Raw genomic sequence first — 25,632 nt, forward strand, 5'->3', positions numbered from 1 at the left:
TACTGAGCGCAAAGATGCAGCTCGAGCGCAGAGTGAAACACATGCTTCATCTGTAATTTTACACAATGTTGATAGCAAATGGGCTCCTGGCAACTCCAAAGAAGATTCAACATGCGGATTGGGACGGGGGAAAGCTATGGCGAAATTCTGGTAGGAGAGAATGGTGCAAGGCAGGGGAGGAAGCTGCATTGTGCGGGAAAGGGAGGTGGGAGGGAAGGGAAGCTCCAAAAAGGGGGAGGTAAATAGGATTGATGGGAAGGATGGAGTTTAACAAATGGGAAGGACGCTTTGCTGTGGTTGAGTTTAATGAATGGGAAGAGATGGATTGATGGGAAGCTGATGAGCTCCAAAAAGGGGAAGAGATGGATCGATGGGAGCTTCGTCTGACTATAGGAGCGATTTGAAGAAGGAGCTTCGTCTGACTGTAGGAGCTGTGGGCAATTTCGGAGGTTTTGTTATGTCATGGAACATACGAAATAGGAGGTAAAAATGTGTGGCGGACGGAAATAAAAGCCCTATTTCTGACGTTTTCACCCCTCCATGACATAAGCCCATAATAATACCTAACTTCACAAATAGCTTATAGTTAATAGCTAACTTCCAACATTTAATCTAGTTAAGAGATAAATAAAAAGCATTCAATCTAATTAGGTACTCTGAGAATTTATGGTTATCCTTCTCACACTACACCATTTTGTCATGTCTCAAACTTGTCTAATTCGTTTAAGAATGGTTGTGCCCTTGTGAATCCTACCACATTTGTTCATGATTCCGTGCTACCAAGAATGATGCTACCACATTTGCTTGAGATTATCCTTTAGATTGCACACAATGCAAGATTCCTAGGCTACTACTATTCTTATTGCATCATAAAAGTATGGGCCTTTTAAAAAGAGTAGAGCATTTTTGATGGTTAGGAGACTTCAAATAAGTAATGTAATGTCATGTTGACTTGATTGTCTTTTCAAAGGCCTACCATGCAAGCAACACTTTAGTTAATAGACTTCTTGCCCACCATGCAAGGCTACTAGATGTCATCATATGACATTGATACCACAATAGCCTCTTAAGAATTTCAAGTATGCACACAAAGTTTGATATTCTACAACCTGTTATGCCATTCTTATTTGCTTTGCTTTTCAAGGAAGAAGGAGCGAAGCATCACCCTTCATGCATGGTGCTTCTATGTGTAGAAACTAGAGAACTCTATTTGCCAACGTGTTGAGTTGACAAACCCAATTGTTCACATAAAACACGTATACATACATCCACTATTGTGAATTAAGTCATTCTCTTACAAAAATATTGGTCATGGAGAAAGACACGTTTTTTTGTAAGCTAATGATGTAATCACTTAGATATTCCACTACTTCCAATTTTTGAAGAAGCATACATCAAGAAGGAGGCATCCCTTAGCAAGAAAGGTGCATAGAACCTCTAACAAACTATGTTAAAAAAAAATTCCAAACAAATACTCGTGCGCAAGAGAGAGAGAGAGAGAGAGAGAGAGAGAGAGAGAGAGAGAGAGAGAGATGCTTGGGAAGGTGCTATAATGAAGGGGAAAAGATAAGAGAAAGAGCATTCTCAAAAAAGTTTCCTTCCAATTGGTAAAAATAAAGACTCTACTTCCATCACTTGTTTATTACTACACCCCGCTCAAAAGGAGAATCGACATACTAACAAAACGACAATGAAAGACTTCTCACCAACATATATGATTGGGTGCTAGCTAGGGAGGAGTGGTTGGAACAATGCATGTGATTTGGGATTACTTTCTCAATCTTGTTGAAACGAATCTAGTAGGAGTAGCTGAGCAAAGAGCATGAATGACTACTACCTTGCAAAATAGCAACTAAGTAGCTAGAAATCACAATGAAGTGTCCGCTAATCAGTATAGTCAGCATTTGAAGCACTCGGAAGACTAAACGCGGGTTGCGGTGACTTAACCATGGTCCAAGTCATTTCCTCATCGCCATCTGCATCTCCGTCTCCGTCTCCGTCTCCATAGCCAGAGCTTGAGCTTGCTGGCCCTTCCTCCTCCATCGCTCCGCTGCCTCACTTTTCAAGCCTGGCTTTCTTCCCCTTTTCGCCCCTCTGCTTAGCTCCCTTTCCGTTCTTTTCGGCCACAGTCTCTTTCCTGCACTCTCCTCTGCTATCGCCAGCCTTTCTTCATGCTCACTACCTCGGGAAGCAGTATGTCGTAGCACTCACAGGTTGTGCGGGATGTTATCAAGTGATTCGGGAGCGCTTCACGGGGACGAGAAAAATTAGTTCCGTATTTTTAATATTAAATATTTCAATAGCAGCATCCGCAGCGGCTCAGCCCCCACTTTCAGGTCCAGGAATCGCCACATTGGTGCTGCTCCAATGCCTGTACCTCTAGTACCTTATCCTCCTCAGCCGCAGATGGCACCGACTACTTCTGGTAATCCTTGTTTACGAAGAGGCAACTTCTATTTTCAGTCACACAGAACACAAGGACTCCATTGTAAGATGTATTTACCTGTATCGGTATCATAGGAAGCTATGAACTCCGTCGCCTAACTTTTATTATGTAGACACAGAAAACTTGGGATACAAGTTACAAGACGTGCGAATAATCCGTCGTTGGAGGATTCTAGACTATGGAGATATCTGTATTTAAGGGGCCGGTGAGCCGCAGTGGTAGAGGTTGCTAAAAGGGCAAACTAACAGAAATGGTTCTTAAATTCAATAATTACTCGTTCATTTTCCTCCATCTTATACCTCAATGGTCCTACACCCCAGAAACCGCTGGCATGCATAACAAATTGGACGGACTGAAAAGGAAATATGCCAAACACACCAGAGAACTTCTCCATCCATCGTAAGTCGCTTCAATTCATAAAATTTTCAAACAACCCACAGGAACATCTTCTGCATAATAATCCTCTGAAGTTAACGTCCTAGAATAGCCTTGTGCTTTTACTGTAGAAGCCTTCCTCTGTTTCAACAGGATTCTAACCCCGTGAGAGGCCTTTTTAAAAGCTACCCATCAATTTAAGCGAACATAAAGCTTAGAAAGGGAAAACCAGCGCTCTTCCTATGTGAGATCTGCGACGCAAAAACGTGGCCAAAGGAGACTCCATATAAAAATATAGAGTGCGGGTATTTTTTGTTTTGCTGGCTGATACTCTGTTAATGAGCTTTCACGTTGCCGGATTTTATTGCACGTGCTTTGCCGTGTGTCTACCTGTCGCTCGTGTTGGTTTGCCTGATGAAGGGGCGACGGTGCTAGTTTGTGGGCGCTCATTCTGATTTTCTGAAGAGTGCTGATTGTCTGGGCAGGAACCCAAGGACAGCTCGTGTGCAATGGTTGCCGAACCCTTCTGGTATACCCTCAAGGAGCTGCTAATGTGCGATGTGCTTTGTGTAGCACAGTAACACCAGTTCCTCCTCCGGGTTAGCTTTTGTCTCCTCTTTGTGCACCTTTGATGGGTTTTGGTAGGATGATTGTTAACGAACATTTTGGGATCGATGTCAAATTCTTGGGTGCGGTATAGTGGTGTGAAATATATGCACTTTAGTGACTGAGTCAGGGTACCAAAAGCTGCGGTTTATTAATATGGTGTTTTTGGCACATTAGTTTAAAAAGCTGTGGGAAGATTCTGTATTAGGTTAATTTTGAAGAATTTCCCAGGTCCTTATGTTTTTGGGTTTGCTTGAACTAGCTTAGATATATCCCATTTTGTACAAGAATGAACTATTAGCGTGTGCATGAGAAGAGACATAGGAAATAGTTTCTACTGCGGGGCCATAAGACTTGGCCAGGGTGCGTGATGCCTATCCAGAGGCTAGTAAATTGAAAATGTATCAATGGGGATGACTCCATATGATCTCTTCACGCATGGATATAACTAGACTAGTGTTATGGAGGTTAGGTTAACCTATGGTCATGTGTCCTAACCTTGGGGACAGTTAGGACATGTGGTACCTCTGGTACACTAAGGGGAGTGTTAGGCTTGAGACACCCAAGACACCCTACATCTATATAAGTGAGCTGGGAGTGGGGTTGAGAGCCCCTCCAGGCTTGTGTCTCCCTAACAACATTTGTGCGAAGATGGGGCTGCGTGGTATGGGATGCGTAGCCTTACCAGGATGGACTACGATCGGAGGTTGCCTGACCTCTAGCTCAGGGGTGAACTTGAGGGCTTGATTCTAGAGCTTCGAATGTTTTGTTTGCGTGTTGCAATTGTGTACGAGTGATTGCACGCAAGAGGACGGATTAGAGAATTCATGGCGCTTCAATCTTGAGGTTTTGTTTGCTGTTCTAGGCAGCGAAAGATAATTTGATTTGTTGGAGAGAATTGTTTTTTCGGTTTTAGGAATTTTGTTTTTGTTGTTCCTGCCTCTGGGTGCAAGTTAGAACACGTTGCTAGTGCAGAGGAAGGTCGAGAGAAGAGCAGGGATTGAGATTTGCAGCAAATAGAGAGTGTTTGCTGAGAAATCGTTTTGTTTGAAGACAGGCGAATCTGTTGAAACATTCCGCTGCAAGTTTCAGGCTGGAAGATGCCTAACACGGTCGTTTTTTGCTCTAATCATGTTGCACAGCAACCAGGAACAGGCGCACTGCTGTTCAATGGCTGGCGATTCAAGGGCAAGCTGTTTCACCTGATTTTCTAGGCTGGGTGCAGCCTGGAACAGTCACTACATTGTTCCAGGGCTGCGATTTAGAGGAGGACAGCTGCGAATTCTGCAAAACAGGCTGTAGGGAGGCTTGCCCTGGGACCTGGATGCCTCAGGACTGATTGGACATGCAGGCCAGTCCTACTTTTTTGGATACGTATGAGTGCATGTGTGACATGCACTCAATTTCTGGGCTTGCATGCCTCGGAAAGTAACTTTAGCAGTGCTAGAAGTATCTACTTTTCACTTTATTTGTGTGTCAGTGCAAGCACTGTGTGTGCATGCATGCGTAAACGACATGCAAACAAAAGGGGGACTGCCACATGAGTTCCCAGTGTCCACATGCATGTGTGCATGTGGGTGTGCTTTCTAAAAAGTATGTCTTTAGAACTAAAGTTCTTTACTTTGCTTTTCACAAAGCAAAGTTCACTTTACTTTTCGTAAAGCAAAGTTTGAGTTAGAAAGGGACTTGCTAAAAGTACTTTTCAAGGACACCAACCCTTTTAGGAAAGTTCAAAAAGAATGGGAAAGTCGTGGCTTGCATGCCACAACGTTTTCATGCAGCCTAGATCCACATGCAGTCCACGCATGGCATCATGGTGCTGTCATACTTAGAAAGAGAAACCCTATGCTAAAGAGAGTAAATGTGAGTTTCCCGAAACAAGAACTCACATACCTTGGATATGTCATTTTGATAAATGGTGTACCATAGTGAGTCGTGACTATGAGAAAGAAAGGAAGGCATATGAGGACCATTTTGAGAATGATTACCAAAGTCAAATCCTTTCTTGGATTTGTAAACTTCTTCCAAACTCATATTGGGAATTATGCTAAGATAGCATTACCCCTATCAAATTAGTCTAAAGGGGTGGAGAAGGGTAAATACAATAACTATATACCCATTGTGGGGACAGAAGAGCTTGACCCGTGTTTTAAGCAATTAAAACATGCTGTCACCACAACTTCTATCTTACATATAGTCGATCCTAGTATACCATTCGTGGTTGAAACGGATGCTAGTGACTATACTGTCGGAGTAAATTTGTTCGATGTTGGTAGACTAGTAGCTTTTGAGAGTAAAAAGCTAACAGAGCCACAATACAGGTGGCCAACGCATGAAAAAGAGCTGTATGCTGTTATTCACGCGTTGAAAAATTGGAGACATTATTTATATGGCTCTACTTTTGTGGTCTACGTGGATAACTCTTCTTTGAAGTATTTCTGTAACGCCTCTGATCTTAGGGGCAAGAAAGCTCCTTGGTCGGAGTTCATGCAAGAATTTGATTCTAGATTCGTTATCGAATGGATTCTACCAATAAGGTAGCTGACGCCTTGAGTGGAATTGGTACTGTGAATCAACTTTGCTTCATAGAGATCCATTCAGACCTGTATCACTCTCTCACGGGCGTTTATCCCGAAGATGAATTATTCCAAAGTGTCTGGGATGAAGTACAAGTTGGGAATGTCCCTCTTGGAAGTAAACTACGAGAGTACTCCATTCTGAAGGGTTAGCTTTTTCGAAAGGGTAAGGTCTGTGTACCCGGTGTAGATACGAGGCATCCTATCTTGTTTGAATGTCATGACAGTCCTAGTGTTGGACATTTGGTACAAAGAACTTTGGATGTAGTCAAAAGAACTTTTTTTTGGCCTAAGCTTAAAGTTGATGTTGAACAGTATGTTTGAAATGATCAACAATGCCAAGTCAATAAAGAGCGCTTGAGACAAGGTGGATTTGCTGCATTCTTTGGAAATACCTGAGAATAAATGGCAAAGTATTTCATGGATTTTGTCGTAGGTTTACCACGAACCTCTCGTGGGCATTATGCATTTTGGGCAATTGTCAGCCGACTTACCAAATTGGCTAGATTCATACGTACAAGATAGACTATTACAGCCACCCCACTTACTCACTTGTCGTTGAGAAGCTGTTTAGTCTTTATGGCTTACTGACTGAAATAGTCTGTGACAGAGATGTAGGCCATCTCGTGGGCTATCCATAGATGCAACCTATACCTTGGTATGAGCCTTGTAGGCCTAGTTATAGTGAGTTAGGACTATTGGTACAGTTAGTTTATGCACCATCTAGGTCAGTTAGGACACTTAGTCCAGTTAGGGCAGTTAGCCCTAGGGTTTTGTTATGTTGGCTCTCCCTTGAACCTCCACACTTCAGTTTTGCAGCAATCTATTACATCATCTCGTTTTTCTCCAATGTGCTTCCATTTTTTAGCTTCCATTGCTTCCAACACCCAACAGTGGTATCAGAGCAAGTCGGGATTGATAGCTTTCTCAAGCTGTTTGGCAGCCTTTTGAGCCCTCATTCTTGTTGATTTACTTAGTTTTCGAGGTTTTCTACACATCTGTGAGGACCTGTGACCTCCTGGAGCATTTCTGTTGCGGGAACTTCACTTTTGGCATGGGAAATCGGTATTTTGGAGCTTTTTTTGCTGAAATCGGTGCATTTATTGCACATTAATTGCTCGCAGCATTTGTACGGAATTCTGTACTCCCTGTACGGATTTTCACACGTGTGAATTCCATACGTCTGTACGGACCTGCCAGAAAAATCTGTACAGCATGCCAGAAAAATTTGTACAGCCTGTCAGACAAATCCGTACAGCCTGTACGGATCTGTCAGAATTCCGTATACCTGTCAGAAATTGTATGGACATGCATTTAAGGCTGTACGGGGCTGCGTCAGCAAGCATTTACTGCAGTACGAGGGCTGCTCGGGGTGCGTGCCAGTTATATCGAAGGTTTCTCAGCATTTCGGAGCTGCCTCGAGCTGTGTGCCGGTGTTTGGAGCCATTTGGAGCTGCTGAATTGATCCGGAGACTTCTCTTTGAGCCCTTCCCTCCTCATTTGGCATCCCTCTGCCTTGGGCTGCGAGCTTCTCTCCATTGGATCTCTCTCCATTTCTACATGCTCTCCTCCTCATGGGAGCACTTCTTTTGCTATATGTAATTCTCATTTCCAGCCCTCATTTGCTCGCTTTCAGAGCTTGTCACTGCTGTACATCATTGGGTAAGTCGTCGTTGCATTGGCTTTTTCCAATTTCTACTTCATTTGCATTTTGGAAAGGCCTCGTGTTGCCTTTGGTGTTTTTTTTTGCAATAGGTATACCTTGGGACAGCAGAGTCTTTTGTAGACATAAGCTTTGAAGCTTGGGCAAATTTTTGGCACTTGATTATGAGAGGTTGCCTTTCTCTCATTTGCTTTGCCAGTTGGTGCATTTGCCTTGTATTTCAGCACCATGTCTGGTGGCAAAGATGATTTGTTTGGCCTGATTGGGGCCGATGACAAGCTTGATGGCACCAATTATCCCATGTGGTCATACATGATGGGACATGTTTTGGTTGCCAAGAATCTATGGCATATTGTTTCAGGTTCTGAGGCCAGGCCTACATGCCCTTTACTGGTCCTACACCTGCAGCCTCTGCTTCTTCAGGTGACGGGTCTTCAGGTGATGGTTCTATTGCTACAGCCAGGACTCTTGCACCTCCTGCTCCAGGTGCTTTGCCTCCTTCACAGGAGCAAATTCAGTGGGATGGTTGTGATGCCAAAGCACATGCCTTGATTGCTCTTTCAGTGAAATGGGGTATTATCCCTGATTTTCGGTCTTGCAAGACAGCTAAGCAAGCATGGGATCAGCTTGCATCTTTGTATTAGGTGCAGAATCAGGCGAGGGTTGCCTATCTCCACAGGCAGTTGAAAGATCTAAAGCTTGATGAGGGTGGTAACATGGATGCCTATCTCACTAATGTGAAGGATTTGAAAGAGCAGTTGACCAACATTGATGAGATTATGCCTGATTCTCAGCTGGTTTCTCATACCCTTGATGGGTTGCCTGATTCATATCAAGGCTTTGCTACTACATTGAGGTTGGTTGTAGGGGGTGATGCCAATCATTTCTCATTTGACCAGCTTGTTGCTCTTCTTCTTCGGGAGGAGCAAAGTTGTGTGAATCGCAATGCTACTATGGCTAGTGATCAAGCATTTGCTGCCCATTACAAACAAAAAGGTAAAGGCAAGGTTTCAGCTGGAAAGCCCTCCCATTCCCATGCTGATCATTCACATGGTGCCTCTTCTTCAGGGGATAACAAAAAGAAGAAGAGATGTAATTATTGCAGGAAGCCTGGGCATGATATTTCTGAATGCATGAAGCGCATAGCATCGGAAAAGAAAAAGAAAGAGTCTGGTCTTGCAGTATCTGGTTCTTCTAGTGCAGAAGATCGACACGAGTGCGCTAATTTTGCACAAGACCACCATTGGGCTTTCTTGGTTACATGTCAGTATAATCTTGATGTTCATGATGCTTGTATGGCAGTTTCAGATGTTCGTGATGCTTGGTTCTTGCTAGCAAGCACATCATTTCCTGCAGGAAGTTATTCAGTTCATTGGAGCTTACATCTAAGGGGTGCAGTGTCACATGTGCCAATAATGCATCATATACCGTGAAATGTATTGGGCAAGTTGCTCTTACTTTTGTCTTTGGTGGTATTGTCACTCTGGAGCATGTGCTTTATGTTCCAGGCATTCGTAAGAACCTCATTTCTATTTCAGCCATTGCTACATGTGGCTTTCAGGTTATTTTTGATGGTGTGAGGTGTGCAGTGTATGCTGTTACACATGCTTTTACTCTGGTTTTGACTGGCACATTGTCTAGCGGTCTTTACAGTCTTGATGCTTATGACATATGTTCAGATGATGATGCTGCACTTGCCCATGCACATTCCTTTGCTATTGATTCTACCATGGCAGATACTCATTTGTAGCATGAGAGGTTTGGACACCTCAATTTTAGAGCCGTGGTGAAGTTATTTAAGGAAGATATGGTTGTGGATCTTCCCAAAATGCATATGCCTTCGAAACATGTTTGTGAACCATGCTTACTTGGTAAGATGCACCGTGCTGCGTTTCCCAAGTATGGGAGAGTTGGTGCTTCACGTAAGCTTTATCTTGTTCATAGTGATGTTTGTGGACCCATGAGGGTTGCAGCTCTTGGGGGATTCTACTATTTTGTTACTTTTATTGATGATTTCACCAGGTACACTTGGATTTTCGCATTGAAATCCAAGTCTGATGTTTCTTCATGCTTCAAGTACTTTATTGCCTTGGCTGAGAATGAGAGTGGGCTGCACATTGCTCACATTAATACAGACAAGGGGGGTGAATACATGTGGAAGGAGTTTTGGCTTCCCGTGGCATCAATCATCGATGCACGGTGCCTTATACTCCTCACCAGAGTCCCGTGGCTGAGCGGAAGAATAGATCAGTGATGGAAATGGCCAGATGCATGTTGAAAGGCAAACATTTGCCTAATAAGTTGTGGTTGGATGCGGTCATGTGTGCAAATTACATCTTGAATAGATGTCCTACAAAGGCATTACAGAATATCACACCTTATGAGCCTTGGACGGGTCGTAAGCCTCGCATTTCCCACATGAGGACTTTTGGATGCTTAGCTTATGTTCATGTGCCTTCATAGAGACGCACTAAGTTGGATGATAAAGCTGTTAAATGCATTTTTCTTGGGTATAGTTCAGAGAGTAGGGGCTATAAGCTATATCAGCCCCGCACGGGCAAGTGTTTTGTCAGTCGGGATGTTGTGTTTGTGAATCTTCCACTATGCCTTTGCTGAACTATCAAAAACAGCCTGTTGTTGATGCCCTAGACATATTTGACAGCTTGATGCCTTTGTTTCCATCCGATGCTCGGGATGATGTTCCATCTGAGGTTGTCCCTCCTCCATCTATTGGTCATTTGCAGCCAGATGTGCATGCAGAAATTCAGCCTTATCATTGATCAGGATCATTTGCACCGGACTCTTGACCAAGAAAGAGCAAAAATTCAGGAGCCTAAAAAGGTACCCCGTTGGCTCCTTGACACATTAAAAGACAACAAACAAGACACTCCTCTCCCAGCCCGTACGAGAGCAGCTGTCCGGAAAGAGCATGCTAGTTTTGTTGCTTATGCTTTGGTTGCTACAGCATGCAATGAAGAGCCATTATGTCATCAAGATGCCTTTCAGAATGATTGTTGGATGAAGGCCATGCAAGCTGAATTGGATACTATCCATTAGAATGACACCTGGGAGTTGTGTGATTTGCCTTATGGCAAGAATGCCATTGGAACTAAGTGGGTTCACAAGATCAAACGGAAAGCTGATGGTTCAGTGGACCGTTACAAAGCCCGTCTTGTTGCTAAGGGCTATGCTCAACAGCATGGCATTGACTTTGAGGAGACTTTTGCTCCCACTTCCAGGATCACTACCATTCGCATTGTTATTGCCTTTGCTGCCCACTTTCATTGGACTGTTACAAAGCCCGTCTTGTTGCTAAGGGCTATGCTCAACAGCATGGCATTGACTTTGAGGAGGAGACTTTTGCTCCCACTTCCAGGATCACTACCATTCGCATTGTTATTGCCTTTGCTGCCCACTTTCATTGGCAGATACATCAGCTTGATATTAAGACAACTTTCCTTCATGGGCATTTGCAGGAAGAGGTCTATGTTTCCCAACCTCTCGGCTCTGAGGTTGAAGGTTCTGAAAGCAAGGTATGCTGCTTGAAAAAGGCCCTCTATGGATTGAAGCAGGCACCTCGGGTTTGGTATTCGAGAATTCATTCTCATTTGCTCACACTTGGCTTTTAGAATAGCCCTACAGAAGCTACCCTTTACATCCGCAAGCGTGGGACAGATTTGCTGATTTTAGTCCTTTATGTGGATGACATGCTTGTAACTGAGACACATGCTCAGCAAATTGCAGATTTTAAAATTGATTTGCAGTAGACATTTGCTATGTCTGACTTTAGAACTAGGGTTTTGCTATATTGGCTCTCCCTTGAGCCTCCACACTTGAGTTTTGCAGCAATCTATTACAACATCTCGTTTTTCTCCATTGTGCTTCCATTTTTGAGCTTCCATTGCTTCCAACACCCAACAAGAGATGCTAAGTTTACTGGGCATTTTTGATGGGTTGTATTCAAGAAGTTGGATACTCAGCTGATCATGAGTTTGGCTGATCATGCAAATCGGATGGACAAACTGAGCAGGTTAATCAGACTTTGGAAGACATGCTGTGAGCTTATGTCTTCCTAAGGCAGTCTAATTGGAGCATGTGATCAATTCTATACTTATGTCACCTTTCAATCTGGGTGTCTCGTCACTCTTGACACCTATCAATGCTTCAAAAGATAGAGTAGAGTACGGGCTGAGCATCCATCTACAGGGGCATTTTCATCAGCATCATTCCGTGCATGGAATGGCATAGTAGCACAATGCACAACAAAAGCAGCTCTAGGGCTGAACCGTGTGTATGTGATGGGTACACCCTCCAAGCTGAGTAGTACCGCTTAGATAAGAGGAAACTCAGAATCACTCCTGACTCCGGCATTTGGAGCTTCTCCTGACTCATGTGTGCTCCACTCGTCTCCTTGTGAGTCTCATCAAGGATCTCAGGAGCATTTCCCAAATCATCATCATCATCAGAGACATCTATGATCATGCTATGTTTGGCTGTTCTAGTATTCCTCATTTTGCATACCTCCTTGTGCTCGGAAGTCCATTTCTCGCCACACTTAAAGCATCGATTTGCCCTCTTTCTGCTGTCCATGATGGCTTTGGTATGTTGTTTAATGTCTGATTTTAGCATTAGGCTTCCCTCCTGGCTTTGCATCGGGATGCCTATCAGGCCTTGCATATGGCCTTTTGCTGCTCGATATTGTTGGGAACACGGGAAATGGGGCTGCTACACCTTTTCGGTCTTGCCACTCAAGCATCTTGGGTTTTTTTCTCAGCCTCCAATGCAGTCCCATGTATGCTGCCCATAAGCCCATAAACATGGCTCCATACCGTCTCTCTAAAGTGGAGTAACATGACAGGTTTGGGAGTTACTTGAGAAGAATTTCCATTTCTCATAGCACTTCCCCTTTGCCTCCCTAGTGCTCCTTGTGAAAAAGAAAGATGGCTCATACCGCATGTGCATCGATTACGGAGATGTCAAGCAAGGCCACTATAATGTAATGAAGGGGGAAAAAGGGCTATTTTTAGGTGGGAAATGTCGAGGGACTTTAAGTCTCCATCTAGTGTACTTTTAGTGTCACTCTCCCTCCTCCTTCCTCCACTCCTCAATTCGTTGATATGGTGAAGGAGATTGCAGCCTTTGGACCTAGTTACGCTCCTCCCTCATGTGAGGCCTTGCGCACCACAATTTTGGCAATAGGGAAGACCGACATAGAGTAGTCATTGGCTCCCATCAAAGACATATGGCTGAAATGTGTGGTCACATAAATGGGAGATGGATGGAGTGACACTAGGAGCCGCTCTATTCAGGGCATCATTGCATACTCCAGAGGGGTCATTTTTTTCATTGAAGCTATTGATAATGTAGAGGAGGGAAAGTGAGCCGAGAGGTTGGTTAGCATTTGGATGGAGCCATTTGAGCATGGGGGGGTAGATCAGGCTATTCATTTTGTTTTTGATGGTGAGAACTTCAGGAGGGCAGCAGGGAGGATTCTTGAAGAGAAGTACCCTCACCTTACCTTCACTCCTTGCATGGCACATGGGCTGAATAATCTCTTGGAGGATATTGGTAAGTTGGATAGGGTGGATCCTACCATTGACATGGGTAATCAGTGTTCACTGGCCATGGCCCATCACTACATTTTGGCTATCTTTGGCAAGATATCCCCAAAAAAGAATCTCTTGACACACGCTTTGTTTATGATTTCATCATGTTGAAGCGGCTTTTTAAGCTGAAAGCTCTATTGCGATAGCTTGTTGTTTCCGCTGAGTGGGATGGATGGCGTGAATAGAACTCTATAGGGGCTCAGAGACTTATGTCCATTGTCTTGGATGACCTCTTTTGGGATGATGCTTCAGGTTACAAAGCCTATTCTTTTGATGTTGAGGCTTGTTGATGGAGATGGTCCTTGTATTGGGAAGGTGTATGAAGGGATGGATAGGATGATTGAGACCGTTGAAAGTATAGATGCTTTGTATACTTGGAGGAAGGAGGAGTTGAGGACACTGGCAACCTCTCGGTGGATAGAATATCATTGACCTATTGACCTTTGAGGCTACAACCTTAGTTTTGGATCCGGAATTTCAAGGGAAGGGGCAAGAAACAGATAAAGAGGTGGTGCAAGGATGGGAGAAGGTATTGAGATGACTTGTCTCAAGTGCAGATGATAGGAGAAAAGTGTAGGAGGAACTGTCATATTATAGGCAAGGAAAAGGGTTGTTTCATTTGGAGGATGCACAAAATGACAGGTTCAAGATTTCCTCCGTTCGCTAGTGGGAGGACTATGGGGCAGATGTGTTGGAACTATCGGAGTCCTAGTGTGTGTGGTCCTAGAGTCCTAGGAGTGTCCTACAGTTGTGTGAGTGTGAAGAGTCTTGAGGCCACTTGTGCCACCTCATGTGGTAGGTGTGATTCCTCCCCTAGATTATAGGATCTAGATTCTCTTGTGTGTGCCCTCATCTATGAGGTGTCAGTGTGGGAAGATAAGGCTTGCCCAGCCTATAAATGAGGCCATGTACTTGCTATGATTACACAATCTATCAACATCAGTTCGTGCCTCAGCTCTTGTCTCTAACCTGTGATTGAGTGTCTCTCACCCTCTTCCCATTTTCAACAGTTGGTATCAGAGCAGGTCTTCCCTAACTGAGCCTTGCCTTATACCCTCACGTCGTTCGCCCTGTTTTGCTCCGTGTTCTTCTTGAAGACTGCACACTACTCTGTGAAGATCACCCAGCTATTCTTCTAGTTCTGCCCATCATGCTACACGATTTTCCTGCCATGTCTCTGCGATAACATTGCCATATGTCTTTGCCACGCCCTGCATGAGCTTCTAATCCTGATGTCACCATTGTTGCCGGCACCTACAAAGGCGAACTACTTCAGACATCGACTGCTAGAGAGGTAGTCGACAACAATGAATGCATGGCCTATTGCGTAAAGCCTTGTCCACCGCTCGTCAAGCTGTAAGAGAAAGGTGCATAGATCCGGAGACGTGTCTTGGATAAGCGACAGAAAGTCACGCGGCGAGCATGAAGCTGGCCGTGGCCATCGACTCGCACGTCGCCATCTCCACGTTGCTGTCCAGCAGGCCGTTTTAGTTCTGCTTGCAGTCTCTATCCCAAGATTCCTGATGGCCGCTTCAGTTTTGCCCATTGCTGCTGCCGCCTCTCAGCTCTCCTCCTTCTGCCCCTGATATGCGCAATCTCCAGCAGGAGCATTCTGCCCCAATGCCCTGACTGCTCGAGCTGAAGTCAGGCCGTTTTACTGCTGCTGTTGTTCGTGATCAAATGTCTGCTCCAGCTTCATGCCCACGATTTGCTCTCACAGTTCGTGGGTTCACTCTTGCGGTCTATATCTTGCTACAACCGGTACTATTCTGCAACAAATTGGGGCTTTTTTGTTTGTACTATCTATTGTTTGCAAACATACATTGATTTTACTTCCTTACCTAGAATTGAAGCCTCAGGCATGTAAAATTTGGGGCTTTTTTTGCAAAATTTGAGTAAACATTGTAAGGGATTTAGACACTAGCTGTAATAACAGCTAAGACCTTCCCACCAATGGATAGCATAAAAAACTCCTCGTTCATCGAGAAATTCTCAGGGAGCAATTTCCCAACTTGGCAGACGAAACTCCGGCTTCTTCTTATGCGAGAAGGCATATGGAATATCACCAATGGCAAGGAGTGAAAACCCCAAAGTGATGATGCTAGAATCAGTTGGTGGGAGAACCAAAATGATAAAGCAATGGCTATCATTGGCCTAGCTTTAGTTGACAACCTTATCCACCATGTGGATTTTGATAAGACTGCAAATGACGTTTGGGAAAAATCAGAGAATTTGTTTGGAAATAAGATCAATAATTCCAAAGTCTTTCTCAAACAAAAACTCTTCAAGCTCAAGATGAAGGAAACTGAAACCCTCAATGAACACTTGAGCAATCTTGGGTCAATTCTCGAACAATTATCTGCCATCCGAGCCATTGTTGAAGATGATGATCAAGTTGCTGTACTTCTCTCAAGTATTGAAGACATTTCCAAGTACAATGAGATCCTTGCTGTCCTAGGAGTCAGCCACAATATGAGCTTTAAGGATATGGTAGCTCATCTCATTGATGAGGACCGTAGGCTTACAGAGAAAGCAAAATCTTCCTTTGAATCTGGCATAAGCATTCTTTCTCAAGAATAAGCCCAAGAAGAAAGGAAAACCTCTTAAATGTAATTACTGTCAGAAGCTTGGCCATCCAGAGGATCGTTGCTTCAAGAAGATGGCAAATGTACAAGCCAAAGAACATGCCAATCTGGTTGCAGAGCAGAGCGAGGACGAAGACGATGAAGCTACACCTTCTGGACCTGAGGAACAAGCCTGCACTGTTGTTGTTTCTAGTCTATCCCTCCATGAGGTGATAGATGAAGAGTGGGCTTTGTAGAGTCATGTGTGTTAGGTACTCTGCCTTGGGTAGTCCCTCTAAAATGATGTAATAATTTGTCATTTTGTGTGCCTTGTCCTGTAAAAGGCTCCACTTATTTCCATGTACCCAGTTAGGAGACAGGGGGTTGTTATGTCTTTCCTTTATCAGGCCAGTTCCAGGATGTTGGTGTACTCCCTAGACCTATGAGTTGGTCATGCATCCATGCTCAGATTTGAGTCTCTGATCACGTTGACACCTAAGCCATGAGAGTGCTTGGTTCAACCTCTGAATTATGCTCAGCTGTTAGCCTCTGAGATTGCCTGGGATGCACAGTCTGGATGATGTCATAGTTTCTCACCCTAGCTCCGAAGGGGGGTTTGTTGGAACTATCAGAGTCCTAGTGTGTGTGGTCCTAGAGTCCTAGGAGTGTCCTACAGTTGTGTGTGTGAGAAGAGTCTTGAGGCCACTTGTGCCACCTCATGTGGTAGGTGTGATTCCTCCCCTAGATTATAGGATCTAGATTCTCTTGTGTGTGACCTCATCTATGAGGTGTCAGTGTGGGAAGATAAGGCTTGCCTAGCCTATAAATGAGGCCATGTGCTATGATTACACAATCTATCAACATCAGTTCGTGCCTCAGCTCTTGTCTCTAACCTGTGATTGAGTGTCTCTCACCCTCTCCCCATTTTCAACAAGATGCTCCATTGTTGTAGTGCTTTGCCATTCGTATACTCCTCCAGGGAGCTAGCTCTTTGTCCATTGAGCGGTTGTGGAGCAACTTTGGAAACATTGCATCCAAAAAGAGGAATAAGCTTGGGGTTCACAAGGAAATGATCTTGTATTTGTTAATGCAAACTTGCGTTTGCTTAACAAGTTGAGGGCAGAGTACACTTTTGAACCATATCTTGGATTTAAACCAAATGGGGACTCTAACAATGATGCAGCAGAGGATGCTCTCGAGCATGAGGATGATGAGGCCCAAGACCAGGGTCAGGATGATGAGGCTCAACAGGGTGAGGGAGAGGCCTCCATTGCTATGCCAGCTTCAGACCATTAGGGCTGACTCTCTTTTTTTCTATACACCATGTACTTGACTCGAGAGTCGCGAGTCCTACGTTGTGGTGAGGCCTCCTTTACTTTGCAGATTACATGCTCCTGGATCTATAGTATTCTACACTTCTATGCTTTATGCACATTGCAAACATGTACATAATTGGTTTTCTTTTTATAATTGGGTATATTTTCATATGAATTGATGATGTGTCATATGATGTGGTGTTCTGGTTCCCGTTCCCCCTTCCCCTTCCCGGAATGTTCCCGTTCCAGCACCCAAAATTTCGGAAGGTTCCCGTTCTGTCCCTAGTAACTATGTCACTATGTAAGCCACCCAAGATTGTTTATATATTGATGGATCAAGTTTTTCAACTAGTTTTTGCTCTCTCTTAATAGCAGATTTTGTAAAAGCACCTTCCTAATCATGACAGGGATCACCCGGTTAACAAAATCAGGATCGATTTCTCCTTGAGCCAATGATGATAGGCATCATGGAGTTCACAAAAGCAGACCATGAATTGTGGATGAGTCTAGAAAGAGCAAGGAATCCCCCCCCCCCCCCTTCTCTTTCTTTGTCTCTGACGCATAGTCCACACGTGACACGGAGAGTGACCAGGGCGTGCACGATCGAGGTCCGACCTATTTCCGCCCTCCTCAGAGGCGATCGCCCGAGACGAGGAGTCACTCTTGACATAGCCCATCGGATACAGAGGTCGAGGAGACCACACCCTCCCTTTTCTACATCCATCATTGGTTTTATGATGGAGCCAAAGGCAGTTCTCTCACTTGTGGATCAGTGAGAGGGTGCTGTTCCAGCAGGTGCCTGCTTGCTTGCAGATCGAGTCTATCACCCCTTATCGTCACTGCCTTGCAATAGGGTTTGTGAAACGACAAAACTCAGTCATGTTCCCTCTTTTTTTGGTGTTGGGGTGGAGGAGTGATTGATATGAGGTTTGGTGCCTTAGGTTGGAGTTTCAAAATTTTGTTTTTTAATTTCAAAGCTGTTCCTTTCAAAGGTTAATGTTTGATATATAGGTTTGGTGCTTAGGTCTGCAGTTTCGAAAATTTGTTTTTCAAAATTTGTTTTTTAAGTGGCAAGGACTGTATGTGTATTAAGTTCCTTGGATGGAGGCCTCTGATCTGTCTGAATTGTGCTTCTAATGATGGTTGAATCAGGGACGGAGATGGCCCAACTGATCTGCGGGGGTTGCCGTACTTTGCTTATGTATGTTCGTGGTGCAACTAGTGTGCATTGCTCATGCTGTCATACAGTTAATCTTGCAATGGAAGGTTGGTATAAGAATATTTCCATGGGGTGATGGGGGATCCTCAATATGTGCTGTAGGAGTGTAAATTGTGGTGTTGCAAATGTCCTATGTTATTTTGAGAAGACTGGTTTATTTGTGGATTTTGAGATATTGCTCTTTGAAAAATTCAATTTGTTTTATGTACCATTACAGCCAACCAGGTTGCTCACGTAAATTGTGGAGGCTGTGGAACCACGTTGGTGTATCCATATGGAGCTCATTCAGTAAAATGTGCTCTTTGCCAATTTGTTACCTCCACTGGGGTATGCTAGTCAGACTTGTATGTTTATTCATTTTTAACATAAAGTGGGTGCTATAAAATGCCTTGAGTACGTTTGGGGCTGACAAAAATCGATTCGTACATATCAACGGCCATCAGGGCCTGTGCGCAGCATTCTTTGTATAATTCAGCATTCTCATAATTGCAAGTGATATTTGATTATGTGCTAAGTTTAGGATTCCTGTTTTATGAAAACTTGAGTGATTCACTTTTATCTGTGCTACAGCATGTATCTTGCCCTTTGCAACCAGTGTCGAGCGCAGGGTTGCTTCTGTATATAGGATATAGAATGTAGATGCTGATCAAACGGCGCAGGACTGTCCATGCTCACTAACTTAGGTGTAACCGTAAAAGAGAGTGGCTACTTTCTCACTCCCCTCGAGACTCTCAAGGCTCAATTGAAGAGCAGGGAATGATGGCTTTTTGGGGCTTTTTATAGGGCCCTCGTCTTCGCGAAGTCAGCCAAGCTGGTAATCAATGGACATAATATCAATAATGACAAAGAGTCAGGCCTTCTACTTTTTGACCATGAATTGAGCTCTACCCTGTATGGCTTGTTTTGGCAATTAATGCTGTTGCGATCCTATATGGACTTGATGGTATGGTTTTACCTGCGTTATCAGTTTTAAGACCCTTCCTCGGCCACGTTGACTTCCATCCTCCCATGTCCATGACTGGTGGTGTTTGTCAAGTGGGGAATTATCTTTGCCTGAAGGAACCTTTGGGAGTATTGTTTGCTGTTCGTACTTCTCCTTGGGAGTCACCATCCCACCTGTGAGTTCCCATATGAGGAGGACATAGGGGCAGTAGACTAGGATGGAATGGATAGGTGTCCAGGGGTGAGGATCTACTGCTAAAGGATGGCACAGATACATGATGAGGCCTATTATAGGCCAGTGAATCTGCCAGTAGGCAGACTGGTCGGTCAGAACTCAGAACAGACCAAGTCGGGTCTGTTACAGACCGTGGGTCGGCCAGATTCCTTGGCCGTCCATAGTTTAGTTAGCTATTCATAGCTCTACACTGCCCAGCACCTGCTGGATGTTGGTAGCTCTCTTTTGGGCAGGTTTTCCTGCAGCTTGTGGAAGTTTTATCTGAAGACTTCTGTCCTCATTCGCTGCTACTTTCCAGTTTACTATGGGTTCAAATTTGCACCATGAGCTAGGATTGGAGACAGGTGAGAGATCTTTTTGCTGTGTGTGCTACAGCAAGAATCCTCTATTCCAACATGGTATCAGAGACCAAGGTGTCACTCTCGTAATCCCCTCAAGTTTTGAAGGAAGGGTCCCACCAAGACAAAGGCGACCTGATTGTACCAGGTGTATCGTTACTTTCAAGCTGTGGATTTTCAGAAGCATACCTCTTTTCATTTCTCTAATCTATTGTCAATGACTTCTGGCTTGCCAATCCCCAATTTTGACCAAGTGTACACACAAAAGGCTAAGCCCTCATTAGAAGCTAAGCGCCTGCACTGCCTAAAGCAAGGCACTCGGAGAGGATTACAGAGATGCCCTTCTTCTCATAGGCTACGTGCATTGGTAGCGTCTATAGCCGGATGTGGCTGCTTGGACCCTTTTGAGATAGCGGCATTGGGTAGAGTAGCAGGTGCCCCAAGAGGTCATTACCAAATGCGAGTAGCCATTGCCCGTGAAGTATTACATATATTTTTTAATGCGAGTAGCCATTGCCCGTGAAATATTACATATATTTTTTGGATGCCCATGGGGGATTGCCCATTGGCCCGTGGTTGGAGCAGATGCGAGTGGATGGGAGGTGCTACCGCCGTTGTGCAGAGAGAGACCTTGAGACAATACCACAGACCTTGAGACAATACCACATTGTCTATGGAGTTTCCCTGCAACACAGAGGATTTGGCAAGGCGCCCTCCAAATTGTGGCTCGGACATAGAGGATGCATCAGGATTTCACGCGGGTCACGGCAGCTTGGTTGACAGAGGGGTGTCATGCCTGTTCAATTGAGATGGTCTCGCCAGCCTTTGATAGACTTTTGATCGAGGTCAGAACTCAATCCCTCATCACGTTAGTGGCTAGTGTTTTGGAGACGGTTTCCAGCATTACTCCTTGGAACATTTGGGTCGCCCATCGGAGTTTGGTGATAGGAGGCCAGCGGGTACCTCCAATAGCCACCCTCGTAACGCGTTGCCATTTGGCATGATACCATCTATATCTTGTGTGCCACCATGGAAGCAAGGTACAATGGGTTCTTGGATGAATGCCGTGTTTTTGCAAGGCTTGGCCCGTAGGTGTATTCTATAGATTCACGGATCGAGGCATCTGTTGGTTGTATAGTCCCCCACCATGGTTGTTGGCCCCTATTTCTGAGTTTCCCTATGCAATGAGTTGGGTTCTTTTCTTCAACATAATACTTTCTTAGATTTCCTATGGAGTGAGCTGGGTTCTCTAGAAGCAGTGTGGACAATAGCCAACACTTTCTTTTTACTTTCTTCTACTATCAACGCGACACGATTAGCTGATTTGTATGGTTGGTTTTCTCTCAGCCATTAATTGAAGGCTCTTTTCTTTGGGGGAGAGAAAAACTTGCTGCCATGCTCGGACATCATATATAGCTTGTGCTTTAATTGAAAGCAAGGGATTAAGGACTTCATTAAGATTACTAGAGTTTTTTGCAAGGCTTGGCCTATAGATGTTTTCTATATTGTCACGGATCAAGGGATCTATCAATGTATTGGTTACCACAGTTTTGTTGGCACGTGCTCTTGGGCTTTTTAGGTAGTGAGCTAGAACCTTGAAATGTCGGCTGCAAAGCAGCTGGTCTCTCTTTCTTATAGGCACGCTCTCAGATATCTGTTCTTGTATTGATTTTCAAAGCATAATATATTTCCCTTTTTTTTTGGGAGGGGTGTGGAGAACAAAAGATTCTACGATCATGGTGCTTAAAGCAGATTCAAAGCTGTGTGTGTATGTGTGCACGCGCGCTAGGGTCGACATGCCGTCCTTTGCGGCTGTCTCGTATTACCGTTTCTTCGCTTTACAAAGTTCTTTTGCCCTTACCTTAGGTTTCGCAGCGGGCAAATAACCTTTGGCGTATGAACCGTCCTGCAAATTGGTGGCGATGCAGATTACGTGGGATTTGGAAATCAAAACTTCCTCTTCGGCAATAGGTGTTTCTGTGGAGAGTTTGGGAGTTTTTCCATCTGAGCAGGTTCTGGCACACAGACATATTGCTTCAGCTATTTGTTGCAAATGCTTAGCTCCGTGGGAAACAGTGCCTCACCTTCTTTGGCATTGGTCTCATACATGTGATTTTCTTAGATTGTTGGGCCAACGTTTGAGAACCAGATTTCCAAGTTTTATTTTTGGAAAATGCTTCTGGTTGTTTGGGATTCGCCCACCTAGACATGATTTTGATCAGTTTTTTCTTTGGGTTGGAGATATTGGGCACTTTGGACTCTATGGAAAGACAGAAATCATAGAGTTTTTGGTGATTCACTTTTCTCATCTTACTCTTTCTTTAGGCACTCTTTGAAGCAAACTTTTTATGATTGCCTGCAAACAGGGTCTATAGATCAAGATGTATATTTGTCCTATATTGAGATCTTCTCTTGATGTTTTGAGCACATCTTGCTTTGGGATGCTGACTCTGTAATATAAAGGCAAAACTTCTCATCCCCCAAAAAAAAAGTGTGTGTGTGCTATGAATGTGCATTCTTTTTTATGAAAAGTTTATTTTACCCAAAATAAAGTGTGTGGGGCAAATCTCACACCACAATGTCTTGGGCTGCATGAACATTTGCAAACACAAAGGAAATGTGAAAACAACATTAGGTCGTGCTCCATACAAGTTCTGACCGAACAACGGTATTTAAACATCCCAATCAACTTATTGAGACTTAGTTTCAAAAGACAGTTTGTTTGAGTATGCTTGTGCTTTCTAAGTTAGAAATGTATTTTTGACTCTTTGTAGGAAACAATACATAAGTGTAAAGGACCATTTAGCTTTTTATGTTTTAAATAAGAGTGAGAGTGAGAGTGAGAGTGAGAATGAGAGAGAGAGAGAGAGAGAGCGATATTTCAGTTTTTTGGAAGATTTTGTTTCTTGACTTGCTTGTTTATTTTTGCTTAGTCACCTGCTTCCTTTCTTCTTTATTTCTTGTTTTCTTTCTCTTTTGTTTATTTGACGTATTTTAGTAAGCACTGGGTTTGCCCAAGAGACTCCGCGGGTCTTTAGAAACCCAGTATAGCTGCTTATGCTTGGGCACTGATGACGACATAAGTGTTGCTTTGCTTGCTAAGTATGTCTTCCTTTTGTTTTTCTTAAAAGTTTTTGTTTACCTCTTTTTTCTTCTCTTTCATATTCTCTTTTATTTTCTCTTTTATTTTCTGTGTAGATTTTTTATCTTTAGAACAACAAAAAATCTAAATTTGTATGATTGGACTTATTCTAGTCTTACAAAGGTATATTATTGAGACTTAGTAGTTCGTTTGAAGCAAGTGATGCCCTATCTATTTCAAATTTAATGATAAAAAAGCATTGATGGTTTGTTGGAACATTCTTTAATAACATCATTTTGTTTGGTGAAAGTGAAGAGGAGCACTTGTCAGCAGTTATCAATCTCCTAAAGGGAAATCAAATTTATGTGAATGCTAAGTGCAATTTCCTCGCAAGGAAAGGATTTCAAGGTCACATTGTTACTCAATAAGTTAGGATGGATCCTAATATGTTGAACCTAATTTTAAAATGGCCAGATTTCAAGACGGTAGATGGAGTTCAATCATGTCTTACTACAAGAGATTTATTCACTGATGTGCTTATACGTCCTCACCTATTCATGATTCGACAAAGAAAAGGCTGGATTTTAAATGGGTAAAAGATAAGATAACTAAAAAGAGCAATAACTTCCCGCTCCATTTCTCGTGGTTCCTAGCCTTCAAAAACCTACACTCCTTCACCCTCTTACTCAAATCGTCATCCTCAAGCAACGTATACTTCCTCAAAATTCAGCTCCAAACTTTCCATGTGCCCATCTAACCTAAGAACTAGCTGTAAATGCTCTCTTGCTACTCTATCACGATGTTGTACATTGTCGTGCAAGAAGAACACCGTGTCATCACATTGTTGGCCTTTTCGAGCCTCTCAAGTTCTGATCCACCTAGTTCTCTCTTGTCCATGCATACTTACTAGTCAACCTTTAGATGATCACTATTTGCAAGATAGAGCAGAGAGAACAAAAGGATGAGAGGAGGCTTAGCACAAGAAAAGGCCAAGAAAAGGGTGACAACCCTTAGAGATAATCTATGGGAAAGTTCCAGTCTACAGGATGCTAGTTTAGGTCTAGTTCACAGCCTCCTCATAATCTTTAGGTCCTCCTTTGTAAGCAAGGACAATTAAAGCTATATGGGATCTATTTCAGATTTTTTTGAATCAATTCACTCAAGTGGAATGTTCTTTGATGAATCTTAGCGGATGTTCATGACAAAAAGGTTCTCTTTTCTTGGTGAAGGTGTCGTGGCTTATTTTAACAATTTTTTAAAATAAGCGCTTGTTCGGAGTACAGGATGCTAAAAAGAGTGTTACTCTTTTCTTGGTGAAGGTGTCGTGGCTTATTTTAACAATTTTTTAAAATAAGCGCTTGTTCGGAGTACAAGATGCTAAAAAGAGTGTTAGGTGTAGATGTTATGATTAGACCTATTGTTTGCTTAGCATATGTGCGAATTTTAATATTATGTAAAAAGGGATTGCAACTGATGTGGATAGTTGTGGCTGATGGTGCTTCTAGATGAGCAATACAAGGATGCCGCTTCCAACACAGAGGCCACCCTCTTCGATGCAATCATCCCCAGCTCCACAGGTTTATTGATAATGTTATGATTATACTTATTTAGTTCTTTGGTAGTGTATGGTTGTATGGTCTTATTATCAACCATCTTTTTCAATGTTTGAGTTGTCTTATTGGCATATTGGTTTGGGTTTGTTGTAGCAAAATGTAGCTGATTTCACATTGTTTAATTTGGCTTTACTGGTTTTAATCTTGCAAAATCCTCAATTGCAAATGGAACAAGTAGGAGGAATCCTCTTTATATTTATTGTTCAGATGTCATCATGGGCTTGGAAATGCTTCATCTTCTTGCAATGGACACACCAACAGTGGATTACTACATGGGTAGTATGATAGCAGATAACATCGTGATAGTCTTATGACTAGCTCAACATCCCTAATCATGCTAGGGTTGACCAAACTTTCTGATTAATTATATTTGTACGGGTTCTTAATCTTATAGATCCTAATCTTATAGAGTTAAGTCAAAATAACACACATACTAAGCTTCAATTTTGTTATCAGTGGTACTAGATGGGTTGTGACGATTCTCCTTCTCTTTTACAGTTGGCCTTGATTGAAAAACTTGAGATAGGTACAGGTGAAAGAACTCTTTAGGCATACATTGAGTGTTGCTGGAAACTCCTATTGCTTGTTTTGAGTGCGCATAACAATGTGAATAAATTTTGCCAAGAGTCAATGTTTTGTGGTGGGTTATGGATGTTGGACATTCCTTGAGAAGGCTTTATGTGAGTGGTTGAGAAGTTGTAGAGAGATCTTATTTGGATGGAAGATGAAGTTAATAAACAAGTCATAAATGGGCTTTAGTCATGTGGCAACTCCAAAATGTCTCTTTGTAAGCTTGGCCTTGATAAAGTCTTTCGAGAGTCTCATGAAGGAGTTTGTGAACCTTCTGCGGAACCTGAACATGTACCAGGAGTGCTAGCTCTGAGCACCTGACACTTCTTCGTTATTTGGCTTTTGCTACTCTAACATTTCAACACTTGATTCATTAGTTTTAGCACTTGAGCTTTTTATCTTTCAGCAAGGGTCTTAGTGAACCCTTTGCTCTAGCCCTCGTCAGCTTGTAAGAGTTACCTTTTTGGCGTGTATTTTGTCT

The 25,632-nt window shown here is 43.3% G+C and overlaps 1 protein-coding gene across 5 annotated transcripts in view; it reads left to right on the forward strand.

Annotated features, from left to right (window-relative positions):
- The first annotated feature begins 1,825 nt into the window (after positions 1 to 1,825).
- LOC147905059 (protein LOL1-like) overlaps positions 1,826 to 25,632 on the forward strand; it is a 47,660-nt gene continuing 23,853 nt past the window's right edge. For 2 of the 5 annotated variants that reach the window (XR_015542625.1, XM_087389779.1), the window contains exons 1-5: positions 1,826 to 2,425; positions 3,307 to 3,420; positions 18,305 to 18,418; positions 18,589 to 18,698; positions 24,474 to 24,545. Coding sequence is in view for 4 of the 5 variants with exons in the window: in XM_087389779.1 (XP_087245905.1) it covers positions 2,368 to 2,425; positions 3,307 to 3,420; positions 18,305 to 18,418; positions 18,589 to 18,698; positions 24,474 to 24,545 (468 nt within the window). In the remaining variant the exon portion in view is untranslated. Of the gene's footprint in view, positions 2,426 to 2,727; positions 2,846 to 3,306; positions 3,421 to 18,304; positions 18,419 to 18,588; positions 18,699 to 24,473; positions 24,546 to 25,632 lie in introns of those variants that run through there. The other 3 variants (XM_087389775.1, XM_087389784.1, XM_087389790.1) reach the window with 3 other exon arrangements.

Source organism: Dipteris shenzhenensis, chromosome 2 (genome assembly GCF_047967505.1).
Source record: "Dipteris shenzhenensis isolate YYH24624 ecotype China chromosome 2, Dip_SZ_1.0, whole genome shotgun sequence".
In the NCBI taxonomy this organism is placed as follows: domain Eukaryota; kingdom Viridiplantae; phylum Streptophyta; class Polypodiopsida; order Gleicheniales; family Dipteridaceae; genus Dipteris; species Dipteris shenzhenensis.